The 16,005-nt window shown below is 60.7% G+C and overlaps 1 protein-coding gene across 1 annotated transcript; it reads left to right on the plus strand.

Moving 5' to 3' along the window:
- Positions 1–6,960: 6,960 nt before the first annotated feature.
- Positions 6,961–15,075, plus strand: PLPP2 (phospholipid phosphatase 2). Its single transcript, XM_059060950.2, is given in 7 exon segments — positions 6,961–7,084; positions 10,028–10,179; positions 10,360–10,634; positions 13,865–13,922; positions 14,157–14,333; positions 14,586–14,664; positions 14,667–15,075. Coding segments are annotated over 7 exon segments (966 nt in total). The 5' UTR covers positions 6,961–7,032; the 3' UTR covers positions 14,840–15,075.
- Positions 15,076–16,005: the final 930 nt, after the last annotated feature.

A 16,005-nucleotide genomic window follows, 5' to 3' on the forward strand; every position in this document is an offset into this window, starting at 1 on the left:
GTGCGGGGCAGGGGCCCGAAGGCCGGTGGGGCAGGGACGGCGGTCCCTGTGGAGACAGTGGACAGGCTGAGGTGAGGGCCGCCTGGACAGGGAGGGAGGCCGAGCGGAGGAGGAGGCTCGGCCACCAGCCGTGCTGGGTGTGTGGAGTCGGGGGTCAGCCCCGGCAGAGTTGGCTGCGCCAGCGTGGGAGCCCGGGGCGTTCGGCTGGGACGGGAGGGATTGGAATGGTAGTGACGGAGCTTTCGGTCTGCTCACGCTTTCAGCGCTTCAGAGGTGGCGTTTGCTGTCCTGTGGTTTCCTCCTCTCTCAGTAAGTGGCCTCTCCAGGATGGCTTCTTGCTCCTCTGTGCGTTTAAGGTTCCTCCATGGCTGTCAGTGGCTCCGTTGTTCACTTCTTCGTGCTGAGTGTGTGTTTCCTGGAACGGACTGTGGCGTTGCTGCGCTCGCCTGCCCGAGGGCACCTCGGTGTCCCCGGCGTGGCGGCGGCGGACGCGGCGCCCTTAGGCCCCCGTGTGCGGGTGTGTGTGTGGAGAACGCCCAGGAGCTGGACCGCGCAGCGGTTCCCCTGTGCTTTTGTGAGAACCTCCAGGGTGGCTGCCCCTCCGTGCGCCCCTGCCTGAGGCTACCCGGCTCCGCGGCGCTTGGGGCTGTCGGCCCCGTCCCAACAGGTGCTTCCCACGGCCCCCAAAGGCAGGCTCACCCTCCTGAGGCGGGAAGTGAGTCTGCGCGGTGTGCTCTCCGCGCGTTGGCTGAAAATGTCCGTACCCCTCCTTGGTTTCCCAAGCACTGTTTTTCCTTTTAACGTGGTATAAGATTCTAGGTTTCCTTTTTTGCTTTCGGCATTTTAAAGATGTTCCATTTATTCCTGGGTTCTCTTGTTTTCTGACGAGAAATTTGGCATTTTCACTTGTGTTCCCTAAATACTATGTCTTTTCTTTCCTACCGTGATTTTCTCTGTATGTTTGGATGTGTTGCGCCTGGTGTTTCCTACATGGAGCTCCTTGGACCTGAGGGTTGATGCCTTTCATCACTGGGGGGCTTCCTGGCTGTCACGTGTCAGGTGTTTCTGCTGCTCCTTCTGGGCTCTGTTCCTGGGTCCCTGGTTATTCAGCAAACCCCTGTCGTCGTCTGCAGACTCTGCATGCGTCGTCCTGTTCTCCCTGCGTGTCTGGACCCGTCCTTGCTCCCTATCCCTCCTTCCACTGCTACAGGCTGCCACCTGGCCCGTCCCACTGTGTCTGTGACACATACGCTGTATATTTTGATTCTAGTATTTGCAGTTTTTTTGTTTCTATATTTTTGATGAAATTCTCCAATTTTTTTTCTGGTACGTTCTTTATCCTTTTTATAATAGTTACTTTAAACTTTTGGATAGTTCACCATCTGGGCTATTCCTGGACACACATCTCTTAACTGTTTTCCCATGGTTATGGGTCACAGCGTCTCCCACTCTCGTGGCTGTTTTGAAGGAGTCTCTTCCTCAGTGTCGGCTCAGATCCTGCCAGTACCCTGCCCGGCCTCCCTGTGGCTGTGGCAGCTGCTGCTCTGCGCGCCTTCCTGGCCATAACCGCGTTGGTGTCTGTCTGCCTCGGTTTTCAGAATGTTAGCGCCTGGCGCGAGGCTGCGGGAGCCCCGCTTGTGGCGCTGTGCAGGGAGTCCCGCAGACGGGAGCGGGTTCAGGAGTCAAGCGTCGGGGCGTCCCTGCGGGGTGTGCCGCTTCTCTTCTTTCTGCTCCCTCTCACTGTCGTGCCCGGGCACACGGCCCCTTGTGGTGACCGAGGCGGCCACCCTCAGGCTGTGGTCCCTGCAGAAGGTTGGGTGAGCCTTGTTTCTGGGTCTTGTACCCACAACCACACTAGTAACTCTGGCTGGGCGGGGGCCACCGCCCCCCCTCGCGTGGTCGGGCAGGCCTCGCGGGGAGGGGCCGCCGTTCCAGGGGGAGGAGTGACAGGGGCACAGAGCGCGTGGGCAGGAAGGGTGGCAGCTGGGCCCACAGGGGCGGCGTCAGCAGTGGGGCCAGGGGGCCGTGTCGGGCCGGGCAGAGGAGGCTGTCCCTCTCGGCCCGGGCACCGGAAATCTGCTTGTCAGGTAGCAGGGGCCTCCAAGGCTCCTGAGCTGGTGCAGAGTGACCGTCGCTCCCCTCAGGGGCGTCATCTGCTGACCGAGAGCCTTCCGTACTGTTGGTTTTTGCTGGACGTCGTTCACAAAGAGGCCCTGGAAGTGGAGCGGGAGGCGACGCGCCATCCACCTCTGGTTCGGGGGTCTTGATGGTGAGGCAGGCCCTGCCTGCCTGCAGGTCCACTCGTTTGCATCCCAGACCCGAGGGCAGAGTCGCCAACTGCACCGCACCACACCCAGGTCCCCCCGCCCCATCCCTGGTGGTCGGGGACACCCGCACAGCCCCTGGGATGGGCTGCTTACAAAGAGAAGTGTCGTCGTAGTTTTACTGTTTTCCAGGTTGTCCAGGGCCTTCTCCACGCCACACAGGGGGCAGTAGAGCGCTTTTGTGACCTACATTCTAACCATACCGGGTGCTTGGTTTGAGGGGCCTTCCCAGGGCACGTGCCAGGGTTCTGCGGCATGGAGTCAGGTGACCCTGATTCCAGCCCCTCTGCGGAAGGAGCCTGGCATCAGCCAGGGCCACACTGGAGGCTGGACCCACAGGCAGCTCCTGGGGTTGGGAGGGGGACGGAGGAGGCGGCCACAAGCTGCCAGTCCTGGGCTGGGGCCTCGGCCTCCCTGGCCCGGGACCCTGGGCTCTGGAGTGGGACTGGGCTGCCCAGACCCGACCCCACTGCTTAGCCAGCGCTTCTGTCCCCACGCTGGTTGTTTTCCTGGTCTGTGGTTCTGGGATGGGGCTGCCAGATGAGACACTGGGCGCCCAGTCAGATTTGAATCACAGGTAGACAGATACTTCAGTGTAAGTATGTCCCATATAACATTTGGGACATACTGACGGTAACAAGTGATCTGCCGGTCACCTAGGATTCGAATTTAACGGAGTCCTGTGCGTGTCCTCGTTGAATCTGGCAGCCCTGTTGCTGGGCTGGGGTAAGGATACGGAGCCCGGGCACCTGGCACGTCGGACACCCGGTGAATGGCCAGAGGTCGGGGCTGGGCCGTGGCGCCGTCCGGCAGAGGCCGCTGCCGTCCCACCAGTCTGGGCGCTGACTGGAGCCCGTAGCGCCTCCCCGTCTCGGGGGTCCAGTGGGTGGGGCTTGGCCAAGCCAGCCCCCCGAAGCGGAACTGGAGGGTGGGCAGTGGTGGCTCCAGAGCTGCAGTGTGGAGGCGTCTGCGGGGGTCCGATGCCTGCTCACACGGCCCCGCCCCCCGTCGTTGGAGCCGCAGCCCTTGCTCAGAGGAGTCTTGGGCTCGAGCTCCGTGGTGAGCCCCCGGGAAGTGAACTCAGCCCCTGCTCCAGTGGGCCGTCCCTGCTGGGCGACACGCGGGACGGTGGTGGGATCACGGAAAGGGGGTTCTTGGCCTCTGAGGTTTGGGGGACTCCCTGGCCCTCCTGTGCCGCCTGTGTCACTTTTCCTCATCAGTCGTAACCTGCCTGAGGGACCCGGGCCCGCGGCTTTGCGGGGAGGGACGGAGGGGTGCGCTCGGAGCTTGACAGCGTGCTCGATGGTGTGACCTGCCCCGTCTTCCCTCGTTTCTTGAGAAGCAGGTGGAGACCGGCTCTCGTGAAGATGGCTCTGTGACCGTCTCGCACGGCCGTGGTCCTGTGAGAGTTCAGGCTCTGGCCCCTGGGCTGGGCGTTGATCACGGGCTCACCCTCATTCAGAAGCAGTTACTGAGCACCGGGTCTGCGCTGTCCTGCCTCCTGGGGCTCAAGCCTGGGGGTCGGCAGATACAGTCTGAGAGCACAGGAGGGGTGGGGAGGGGGCCGTGAGGTCGGGGTGGCCTGCAGGAGGGGCCACGTCACTGGGCCTGGGGCTCCCGGATGGGGACTCAGTGCTAAACCGGGAAGGTGACCCTGTCCCCGACTGGAAGGTGGTGCGCCCTTGAGGGGTGGCGGAGTCCTGGGAGCCACGCGGTGCTGGGATTCTGGGTGAACTGACGCTGGGTTCTGACGGAAGCCCACCTCAGGTGCCCACCTCCACCATTTTGTGTCGTGCTTCCTAGCGGGGCTGGCCACCGGTCAGGCACTTCACCATGACCCCAGGGCGGGCGCTGGCCTGTGCCCATCGTGCAGATGGAGAGGCTGAGGCGCCGACCGCCCACTTAGCCTTCCCTGCCTGGGCGCGCCCGGCACAGCCACCTGGGGTACAGCCTGGGCTCCAGGGCCCTCGGCAGGGAGTGGGGCCCGTGTCAAGGCGCTAACTCCAGGGTGGCCTGAGCCCCACGAGCAGTGCAGAGAGAGGCGGGGCTGCAGGCTGCACTCAGGGGGCACCTACTGTGTGCCAGCACCTTTCTCCCCACGCCCAGCACCTCTTCCTTGAGACAAGCCTGGGCCCCTCAGGTGGGGTGAGGCAGCAGGGCGGCGGTGACCGCCAGGCACAAGGGGAGGCCCAGTCTCCAGGAGACACAGGCGGGGCTCGGGCCCCAACTAGGGGCTCGGTTACATCCTGCCGCCGGCCCGGCTCCGCCCCCCCCCCGCCCCCCCCACCCGGGGGCGGGCCTTGCTGGTCCCACGGGGCTTCCCCAGCTAGCCCTAATTTTAACCCTGATTCTCATCCTTGCTGCCGCGGCCACATTTTGATAAGGGCAGCGTGAGACAGGTCAGCAGGGAGGGGAGAGTGGCCACCTCGGCTCCAGCCGCATGCTCTCCCTTCAGCCACTTGGTCTCCCAGCTCGTCAGGAACAGGCCACGCTGCTACCGGCCCAGTCTCTGCCCGCGGGAGCCTCCCCTGGAGCCTCCCGGGTTCAACCCCACCGTCTCCACCCAGGCCGGCCGCCGCACTCCTCTTTGGCGGGCCCCGCCCGGCACGCAGTAGGTGCTAAATAAAGAACCCCACATTTCATTGATGCCACTACCATGTTGCACCTTCCCTACCTGAACTGAAGGTGTCAAGACTACACAGAGAGAAAGAAGCAGTCACCCGATTGCCGCAGGGCTAAAGTGAAAAAAGTGCCATGGTAGTTACACCGGCTAACATTCAGGTAACATGTATGCCAGGTACCCTCACACGTGTAATTCCGTTGCGTGGATGAATGAACGGATGAATGAATGATAGGGCCCAGCCCTCCCTGTGATTACAGCAGGAGGAGCCAGTGGGCAGAGCCGGAGCCTTCCCGGAGTGGGGCCACGCTGGCAGGAGTCCAGGGCTGCTGGGTCCCCCTGAGCCTGAAACGGGTCCCTGGCGACAGCCCCACCCCTGCTCAGACAGAGAAAAATGCTCCGGGCAAGTAATCTGATTCTTCTGGACGCCTTGGAGGAAGTCTGGGGGTGAGGGAGGAAGCTGCATTTTTAGGATGTGCCTTCCCAACTCCTCGGGGTGTGCGGCTGGAAAGGGGGGGTTGCTGGGATGTGCTGCCCGCACTGTCTCCGCCACGCCGCAGGCGGACAATCCAGGTCCAGCAGCTTCCATGCAGAACCTTGTAATGTCCCCTGGGGGTGGGCTGAGTTATTTTGAGTGTGTGTGTGGCCGGGGGGCGGGGGGGCGGTGTCTGATGGCCTGCTTAGGGAAAGTTGTTCCGGGGTTCAGGGGCCTCGGCCCAGAGACACCCGCCTCAACTCCACCGTCTGGCCAATGGTGGAGGAGCCACAGATCAGCTGTGCGTTGTCGCCCCCCCACCCCCAACACCTTGGCTCTCTCCCAACCCCCACTCCCACCACGGTGCAGGCGTCTGTGTTCATCCTCCCAGGAAGCAGGGTCGGGGACTCTTGAGTTCACGTCTCAGCTGCTTGACCTTGGGCCAGGGGATGCCCCTCTCTGGAAGCGGCTTCCTTCGTCTCTAAAATAAAGCCGGGAAACATCTTTCTGTTTTAAGATTGTTGGAGGGGGTGGGCCGGTGAACGCGGTTTGGGGGTGGGGGTGGGGCTGGGGCCAGGCTGCTTGGGTTCCAACCCCAGCCCTGCCTCTTGCCGCCGTGTGACCTTGAGACAATGGCAGAACCTCCCTTGTGTCTCGCCAGGTCCAGGCAGGGCTCTCCAGGAGGTGGTGACACTCCCCGAGGCCTCTCATTTGGTTCCAGCCCCAAGGATCCCGTGTGGGTGTGTGGACCTCCTGCGCCTCCCAGCTCGGGGCTGCCTCGGGACCGGGTGGGCGTGCAGGGCACAGACCCTAACCCTACCCTTCCTAGCGTGCGGGCAAGTTCCTACCGCCCGCACGGTTTGCTCCCTGTAAAAGGGGGCAGGAAGTGTGCCACCCAGGAGCAGGACCTGGCACAAACTGGGTGGGCATTGAGGAACTTTCTTTCCAATGCCAGGGATGGAAGGGCGGCCAGGATTTTAAGCATCAGGAGGAAAAAAAAAAAAATACCCTGCAGTTAAGCCGTGACACCCCCCATCTATTTGTAGGCACTTCCTGATTCAGACGTATTCAGACAGGCACACAGGAGTTCAGTGCCCCAAAGAGGAAACCGAGGCGCAGACTGCGGGAGCCCGAGCTCCGTCCTCCTCCACACCCCTTCCTGCCGGCCTGTCCGTTCACCCCTCACTCATTCCTTCGTTTGTTCGTTCCTCCTCCCGACCCCCCGACTCAGCCGACCCGATCCGTGGGTGACCGGAGCGTGTGGCCGGATGCGGACGCTCTGGGGTGACACCGGACTGGCCGTCCCTGAGCCTCAGCCTCCCGGCGGGGGGCGGGGAAAGTGCTGGGCGCCGACGACCCCCCCCATCCCCCCAGCTCGGAGACCCGTAGCCCCTCCTGCCGCGGGTCTCGTACCGACACTGTTCCCCTGCCACCCCCGCGCTCCCCACGCCCCTCCTCCCCGCGCGCATCGGGCGGGGCGGAGGCAGGCTCCGCCCCCTTCCCCATGGAGGCTCCGCCCCTCCCTCCGGTGTCCTGCCCTGCCCGCCCCTCCCCGCGGCCCGGCTGGGACGCGACGGTACGCGCTGGGACGGGCGCCGCGGGTCGCGGGCGGCATGGAGCGGAGGTGGGTCTTCGTGCTGCTCGACGTGCTGTGCGTGGTGGTCGGTAAGAGCCGCGGGGACCCGGGTGTGTGTGGGAGCGGGAGGACCCTTTCCCAGGCGGGCCCATCCCCGGTCCCCGCAAAGTTTTGTAGGACGGGCTGGGGGCTGCAGCGTCCCTACCTCTCGGAGGCCCCCTGGAGCGGGGGGAAGCCGGGGGAGGACCCTCGGGCCGCGGATCGAGCAACGCGCCCCCACCCCGCGTGCCCCGGAGCCCGCGCGCGCCCTCCCAGGCCTCAGTTTCCCCCGCGCATCCCCGGTCGGAGGGGCTCGGTGTCCCCCGCCCGCGGCAGCAGGAAGTCGCTGCCGGGGGCCGCTCATGCCTCCCCCTCCCGCCCTGCCCGGCCCGGGCGGTGATTCACGCGGGCGTCGGCCGGGCTCGGGCGAGCCGGGCAGGGGGCGCGGCCGCGGGTCGCCCCGGGAGGCCCTCCACCCCGCACCTTGGGCCGTCTGGTCCAGTGGGCTCTGGGAGGGCGGAGCCCTGGCCGGGGGCGCACGGGCAGTGGTGGGATTCGAACCCGCGCCCCGTCGCCCTCCTCGCTTGGGGCCCAGGAGAGGCCGGGAGAAGGACTGGGCCGCAGGCTGTTGTGGAACTGGGGGCCTCGGGGTGGCGCGGGCCAAACCTGTCGGGCGGGTTTGCGGGCCAAGCTGGGGGCAGAGGCCCCCTCCCCGCCCCTCCTCCAGGGTCCCGGAAACAAAGGCTGTGTGTTTGCTCCTGGGCTGTGCGGACAATGGCCCGGGAATTCTACCCCCGGCGCAGGGAGGGGCCCCTCCAGCCTACACTGCCCTGTCCCCAGTCTGGCTCCTGCTCCTCCGCTGGGGACTGAGGGGTCTGCCCTGACTGCAGGCAGAGGCCAGGCTCTCCTCCCATGTCCTAGAAGAGACCCCTTTAGGGATGCGCCAGGTGGCAACTGGAGGTCCCCGGGGGGCATCTGCCAACCCTGGGAATCGTTTCCTGAGCACTTATTTATTTAAACATTTGTGTGCCACTGACTGTATGCCAGGCACTAAGCAACATGCAAATAATTAAACCTTTTTCTCCAATCAGCCTAGGAGGGAGTGCTGTTAGGCTCCCCAGTTTACACCCAGAGATGTTCAGGTGCCCGCTGGGGGTCACACAGCAGCGAGGGAGGGGGGTTGGAGCTTAGATTAGGTTGGGTGCAGATGCCATGTGCCAGGTGCTGGGGGCCCGGGCAGAGCCAGCTCCCTGTCTTAGAAGCTTCAGGACACGAACAGTTCAGTCTTAGATGGTGACAAGGGCCCCGGGGAAAACACCGGGGGTTGACACCAGGGCAGGGAGGCTCTGGTGGTGTCTGCTGCGGGGACATCTGAGCTGGCGCGGCCCAGGCAGAGGGAGGCTCCAGCCCTGTGCTCTGACCTCTGTGTCCTGAATCCTGGGAGAGCCCAGCTCCAGTTCTGATCGGAGGGTGTGTGTGTGTGTGTGTGTGTGTGTGTGTGTGCCCGAATCTCCAGGGGGGAGGGCTGGGGCTTGGGGACAGCAGTTGAGAGGCTGACTCGATGCCCGGGCCCCCGTGGGAGCCCCTGCCCGGCTCAGGCCGTGGGGTTTCTCGGCCTCTCCTCCTAGGCCTCCACCCTGGCCAGAGAGGTCTTTTGGAAACATACTTCCTCCCGCTGCTGCAACCCTCCTGAGACCCTCGCCCCCCCACCCCGCCCCCCACAGAGCCCCTCTCCCCGGCACTCTGCTCTCCAGGCTCAGGCCCATCTCCGGCCTTGGCACTGGCCACCCCTCTGGGGGATGTGTTTTTCCCCAGGTCTCCTCTGTACTTCTTCCTTTAAGCCACCTCCCCGCCTGCGGTCGCCGGTCATCGTGTGCCTATTACTTTCATCCCCAGCTGCTCTCAGCTGCATGAGGCAGATCTCTGTGTTCTTCACCGAGTCTCTCCCTATAGCAGCACCATCGTCACATGGCGGTCCCCCGAGGCCCTTGAATTTGGCCTTTGGAAGGAGGAGTTGGCCCTGCCCTCCCTCTGCTCTGGCCGTCAGGCCCCAGCAGAGCCACACCCTTTTTCACGTGTCACCTGCCCTGCCAAGGCCAAAGGGCACCCTGCCTGGCTTTGTCTCTGTGCACCCACCCTGGAGAGCAGGGAGCCCTGTGCCCCAGCCGCCCTTGGTCGCCCTTGGCTGGCAGGGCCTCTGGACTCCGGGCCTGCGGCCGTGCCAGGCAGGGCCCGGTCATGACTTGTGGCTCCTGGAAGCACCTTTGGACTGAGCTCCCGGGGCCCGGGCCGCGGGCCTGTCGGGTCAGCGCGTGGCCGGTCCGGGGACAACGCGGGGATGAGGTGTGTTCCCGATCTCTCTGGCCGGCCCTAGAAGGACGAGCAGGGTGTCCTCCTTTTAACAGATGCCTGTTAAACACTGGCCTCAGCCAGGCCCCAGCAGGCCCCAGGGCCTCAGCCTTGAACACGACAGGTGCTGCCCCCACCCCCGCAGGTGCCCGCAGAGCGCTGTGTGTAGCCGGGGGGATCCTTCGGGTATCACATGGCAGTTGCACGGTTGCACACAGGCGAGGGCCGTGAGGAACGGAGGTTTCCGGCTGCGAGAGGGCTCCCAGGAGCACGGAAGGAGAGCAGAGGCCCTGCTGGCTGCCTGCCGGCTTCGTGCAAAGGGCAGAGAGGAGGCTGGAGGGAAGCGAGGCGGGGAGAGGGTGGGCGACATTGCGGGGGGGGGGGGGGCGGTGGACACTGGGCCTGGGCAGGACGTTGGTGTCTATCTGATGATGATAGGGAACCACAAGGGGGTTTCATGGGGCAGTGACCTCCCATTTGCTGCGAGGAAAGCTCCTCCTAGCTCTCGGGTGGACTCGGAGGTGAGGAGACCCGGAGGGAGGCTGAGGCAGGCGTCCAAGCGCCCGGTGCCGGCGCAGGCTCGTCTGCGTGGCCCTGGGGCCCGGAGAACCTCATGGCTACCGGCCTCCTCTCCCCAACCCCAGCCTGTCTGCCTTCCGCCATCCTGACCCTCGTGAACGCCCCGTACAAGCGAGGATTCTACTGCGGAGATGACTCCATCCGGTACCCCTACCGCCCAGACACCATCACCCATGGGCTCATGGCCGCCGTCATCATCACCACCACCGTCATCCTTGTAAGGCGGGAGGGGCGTGGGGGGCGGGGGCGTTAGCGGGTCGAGTCCCGCCCAGGATGGGGGGGTGGCGCCCGCGGGGAAGAGGGCCCCCTTGGAGTTCCCATCTCCCCAGCGACCGCGGGGAGGCCGTGCACCCTGACCCCCTTCAGCGGCCCTGAAGTCCCCGGCTGTTGCCCGCAGGTGTCGGCCGGAGAGGCCTACCTGGTGTACACAGACCGCCTCTACTCCCGCTCCGACTTCAACAAGTACCTGGCCGCCCTCTACAAGGTGTTGGGGACGTTCCTGTTCGGGGCTGCAGTGAGCCAGTCGCTGACAGACCTGGCCAAGTACATGACCGGCCGGCTGCGGCCCAACTTCCTGGCCGTGTGTGACCCCGACTGGAGCCGCGTCAACTGCTCCGCGTACGTGCAGGCTGAGGTGTGCAGGGGAAGCCCTGCTGACGTCACCAGGTCCAGGTGGGTACTGCGGGGGGCCCGGGCCGCAGACACCGCACCCGGGGAGGAGAGTGGGGGGCTGGAGAAGGGCCCCCGGGAGCCGGATACTGAGGGATGAGTTGTCAGGTGTAGAAGGTACAGAGGCTCCACGCCGGGCAGAGAAGAGGCAGGGGCGAGGCCTGCAGGCGCCCATGGGCCTGTGTCCTGCAGGCGGGGAGGTGAGGTGGCGCCAGGGACGTCGGGCCCTGGAGCGGAGCAGGAGGCGTCAGGAGGAGTGACCCACCTCCTCTAAATTTCAGGGCCCGTCCTCAGGCTGCTGCCCTGTCCTCTCACCATCTCTGCTGGTGAACTTTCCCTTTAATTGATGGCCTTATTTGCCTTCTTTAAAAATGAGGTAAAAGTTCACACAGTATAAAATTCACCAATTTACCCATCTTAAGCTTCTGTCAGTTTTTGCCTTGTGTATTTTGGTCTCTGTTGTTAGGTGCTTATGTCTTTGTAATTGTTATTGATATACCTTCTTGACGGATTGATCCTTTTCTCACTATGTAATGTCCTTTGTCTTGTTATTTGTTTTCTGTATATTGTATCTCTTTTGTTTGTATTGCAGTTTCTCCATTACTGCCTTTTCTGTTAATAGGTATTTACTCTGCCCAAAATTTGCAGCTATATAGTTCGGCCCCCCCACTCCATGAGCTTATTGTCACAGATTATATCTTTATACATTGTGTGCTCATCAACATAGACTTATCATTACTGTTTTATGCGGTTTTTAAAAAATTGAGCTATATTTGCCATATAACATGGTGTTAGTTTCAGGTGTACAACATAATGATGAGATGTTTGTATTTATTCTGGAATGATCCAGTAAGTTTAGTTATGTGCAGTTGTTTTTTTCTTTTCTTTTTTTTTTCCCGGTATGCGGGCCTCACACTGTTGTGGCCTCTCCCGCTGCGGAGCACAGGCTCCGGACACGCAGGCTCAGCGGCCACGGCTCACGGGCCCAGCCGCTTCGCGGCATGTGGGATCCTCCGGACCGGGGCACGAACCTGTGTGCCCTGCACTGGCAGGCGGACTCCCAACCACTGCGCCACCAGGGAAGCCCCTGTTTTTTCTTTTTTTGATCGTGTGGGGAAAAGCAGGACTATAAACCAAAATACATTAACACTGCTGTTTATGTTTTGTAATTACTTTTACTGGTGACTTTTACTTTTTTTTTTTTTGTGGATTTGAGTTACTGTCTAGTATCCTTCATTCCTCCATGAAAGACTGACTCCCTTTAGTATTTCTTGTAGAGCTTGTAGGTGTATGAGCTATAAATTTTCTTGGTTCTTGTTGGTCTGGGAATGTCTAAATTTCTCCTTTTATTTTTACAGGATCGTTTTGCCAGATGTAGAATTTGTGACTCACAGGGGTTTTTTTCCTTTCAGTACTTTGAATATGTCATCCTTCTGGCCTCCGTGGTTTCTGATAAGAAATTAGCTACTAATCTTACTGAGGATTCCTCGTACAAAGTGAATCCCTTCTCTTGCTGCTTTCAAGATTTTCTCCTTGACAGTCTTTTGGTAGCCTGATTATACCGTGCCTCTTTGTGGCTCTCTTTGAGTTTATCCTCTTTGAAGTTCATTGAGCTTTTTGGATATGTAGATGGATGTTTTTCACTTGGTGAAAATATTCTTCAAATATTCTTTCTGCCGCTTTCTCTCTTCTCCTTTTGAGACTCTTATTTGTATATATGTTGGTACATTTGATGGTGTCCCACAAGACTCTGCGGTTCATTCATTTTTCTTCATTCTTTTTTTTTGTTCCTTAGACCCAAAGTCTCGACTGACCTGGCTCCATGTTCACACACGCTTCTTCTGCCTGCTCAGATCTGCTTTTGAGCCCTTCTGGTGATTTATTTCAGATACTATAGTTTTGAACTCCACAATTTCTATTTGTTTCCTTTTTATAACTTCTGTTTCTTTTTGGTGTTCTTTATTAGGTGAGACATCATTCTCACAGTTCCTTTAGCTCTGTGAACGTATTTTAAATGGCAGATTAAAAGTCTTTATCTAGTGAGTCTAACATCTGGGCTTCCTCAGGGACAGCTTCTAGTAATAGATTTTTTTTTCCCTGGGTATTTCCCACATTTTTTCATGCATGCCTTATAATTTTGTTGTTGTTGAAAACTGGGCATTTTAAATGTTATAATGTAGCAACACTGGAAATCAGATTCTCCTCTCCCCAGGGCTTGTTTTTGCTGTTTGTTGTAGTTGTTGGTTGTTTGCTTAGTGAGTGTTGTGAACTAATTTTGTAGAGTCTGAGTGGCCGTGAAGTTCTGCTGCTAGCTGAGTCATCAGCTAGCGATTGGACAGATAGGTCTTAAATACCTGGAACCGGGGGGAAAAAAACCCTTCCATTTTACAGATGGGCTTTGTGTGTTATGTTGGGGCGTGTCAGTTGACAACTGCCTTAACCTTTACTTCTTGCTCGGTCAGCCAGAGGTGAGAGCTTAGGGCCTTCTCAGGTCTTTCCTGAGCCCTGAGGCCCAGCCCTGGCCTCTGGAATCCCAGCCCTTATTCTCCAGAGCTTCTCATTCCCTGGCCTTTCCTCCCAAGCTTTTCGGTTAGTCTGTTTGCTGCAGCTGCTATCCGTTGCCCCAGGCAGTGGTGACCATTGCATGTGCTGTAAATATTTACGACCAGTGATCCAGGGAGCCATCAGACAGGACCAGACAATCTCAGTTCTTTGTAAGTGAGCTCTGTTCTCCCTCCACGGCCACCACCAACCAATCTGATTGGTAACCGTTGTTGTCAGTTCTTTAGTTGCTTTTATGGGGTGGGGGGATGGACCTTTGGAGTCTCTTAATCTGCCATCTTTTCTCTTGTCCATTGATGTCCTTTGTTAAAACTTGAAATTATATAAAAAGAAAATGTGAGCCTTGTATCAGCGACCACGGGTGGAAAATAGTCTTGAAAAGAGACACAGTGAAAGTGACGCTGCTGGCTGGACACAGTTATCTGCCCTCGGTTCTGAGTTCGGGGCCTGCGGCATCTTTGCGGGGAGGCCTTAAAGACCGCGAGACCCTATCGCATTGTCAGAGAAACGGAAAGGGAAGGCCTGATGGTGTCCCACAGTGGCCGTGTTTCTACCTGAAATCCTCCCAGACTCTGGGAGGCGTGGCAGGATGGGACCGGGGCCGGGGGTGTTTGAAGGCAGAGGTGCTGAGTGTGGGCCCTCGTGCAACCTGCCGCGCTCTCCTTTCTCAGATTATCCTTCTACTCTGGACACTCCTCCTTTGGAATGTACTGCATGATGTTCTTGGCGGTGAGTTTGTTTCTCTGTGACTTGCTTGTTGTGGAGCCGTGGCCAAGGCCCTTCCCTGGGCCTCAGTAGAGCGAGGTGGGTGGAGGTGGTGATGGATGGGCTTCTGGTTGGTTGATAAAAACTGGAGGTCCTGGGCCTACAGGTTCCAGGCTCCTGGCCTCAGTGTCACCGTCTGTGCGTCCGGCGGGGGTGGGCTGGCAGGCTCCCGTGCTGACGGCTGCTCTTGGCCCCCAGCTCTACGTGCAGGCCCGGCTGTGCTGGAAGTGGGCACGGCTGCTGCGGCCCACCGTGCAGTTTTTCCTGGTGGCCTTTGCCCTTTACGTGGGCTACACCCGTGTGTCTGACCACAAACACCACTGGAGTGATGTTCTCGTTGGCCTCCTGCAGGGGGCGCTGGTGGCCGGCCTCACTGTGAGCTCCCAGGCCCCGACCCCCTGCCCTGACCAGAGACCCCCCGTCTGGGGCCCTCCTGCCCTCTCTCTGCCTCTCCAGGACCCTAGCCCTCTCCTCCCATCTTTCTCCTAAGATCCCACATCTGCTGTCCTCTCTGCCCCCGCCACGGTGCCCCTTAGCTCCTGGGCTCTGCTGCCCCTCCCAGCCCTGTGCTGCCCTGTCCTGTCCTGTCCCCGCCCAGTCAGCTCCTGCCTTCCTCTCCTCCGCCAGGTCCGCTATGTCTCCGACTTCTTCAAAGCCCGGCCCCCGCGGCACTGCCTGGAGGAGGAGGAGCTGGAGCGGAAGCCCAGCCATCACTGACACTGACCCTGGGCGAGGCTGGCTGCAGCCGCTGCGGGTCCCCTCCTCCTGAGACCCTCAGGTCTCCTCCTGCTGGGGCCGCAGCCGCGTCCAGCTGGGGCTCGGGCTGTGGGCGGCGAGTGTGTCCATGGTCCTGGCAGGTCCCTAACCCAGGATGGCGGTGAGGGCCCTGCACAGGCCCCAGGCCGGATCCTGGCGTGGGTTCCGCTAACCCCACCTCCATGCCCTGGGCCAGGGGTCAGGGGGTACCTGGGGCAGCCCTAGCGTGTGGCGGGGGACTCTTCCTCAGAGCCCCTGTCTTTTGTTGGGTTAGGGAAGGGACCGAGAGATCCCAGTGGATGCCGTTTTTGTAAAATGTGACGTCTGTGTGGATTTTTAGTAAAATAGGGCGTTTGCTTGACAGATGTTATCAGCACCTCTTCCTTATGGCCGTTCTGAGGACTCTCTCCCTACAGCAGAGGGGGAGACCCTCTCTGGTTGGGGGCTCAGCTGAGCGAACCAGCCATGCCTGCGTTGCTGCTCTGGTCACGTGGGCAGGAGGGGTGCAGGAGGGAGGCCGACTGCCCGTTCCACCCTCCTGTGGCGCTAGGGTTGGGGGTCAGGTGGACCTGCACAAGCAGTCGGGGTGTCGACCCTGCAGAGAGAGCCCTGAACGAAAGACACCTGCCGTTGTTTGGCCCCTGGGGCCGGGGAGGCTGGCAGAGACCTGAGTCCAGGTCGAGTGGAGAGGTGTGTTTACGGCTCTTTCCTCCTCCCGGTAAGGAGGCCTCTGCCGGGGGCCCCCGTGTGCAGGCCCCCAAATGTAAGGGCTTGGGCAGGAGTTCAGATATGCGTAAGACCATGGCCACAGGAGCCTGGGTCCTCAGCAGCACCCCCAGAGACTGACTGTATGCAGGGCTGTGCTCAGGTCTGCTGAGAGGGCAGCTTCCGTGGGCCCTGCCACGTGCAGCCTTGCAGTGGCCGTTGTTGAGTCTGAAAGATCCCACGTGGGCCTGGAGCGGGCTCCTTGTCTCCCTTCTGCCTGGGGATATACCACCCCAGCCCCGGCGCAGGCCTCAGAGTCCCTCCCCTTCGAATGACCAGGACCTCTGCCCTCGGCTCGTCCCGTCTCAGTAATGCCCGCCTGCGTCTGTCCGCTCCCTGTGTCCCTGGAGGAATCACTGAGGCTGAAACTCCCCCAGTCCTGACCCCTTCCCTCTGGTCACAGGGACCCCTGTGCGCATGGGCCTTCAGAAACGGGCCCCCATGACTCCTGCCCTGGAATGGGAACCCCTCACTCACCATCCACAAAAGTGAATGTCAGGCGGGCGGCCTAGATCAGGCCATAAAC

Source organism: Kogia breviceps, chromosome 4, assembly GCF_026419965.1.
Source record: "Kogia breviceps isolate mKogBre1 chromosome 4, mKogBre1 haplotype 1, whole genome shotgun sequence".
NCBI classification, from domain to species: domain Eukaryota; kingdom Metazoa; phylum Chordata; class Mammalia; order Artiodactyla; family Physeteridae; genus Kogia; species Kogia breviceps.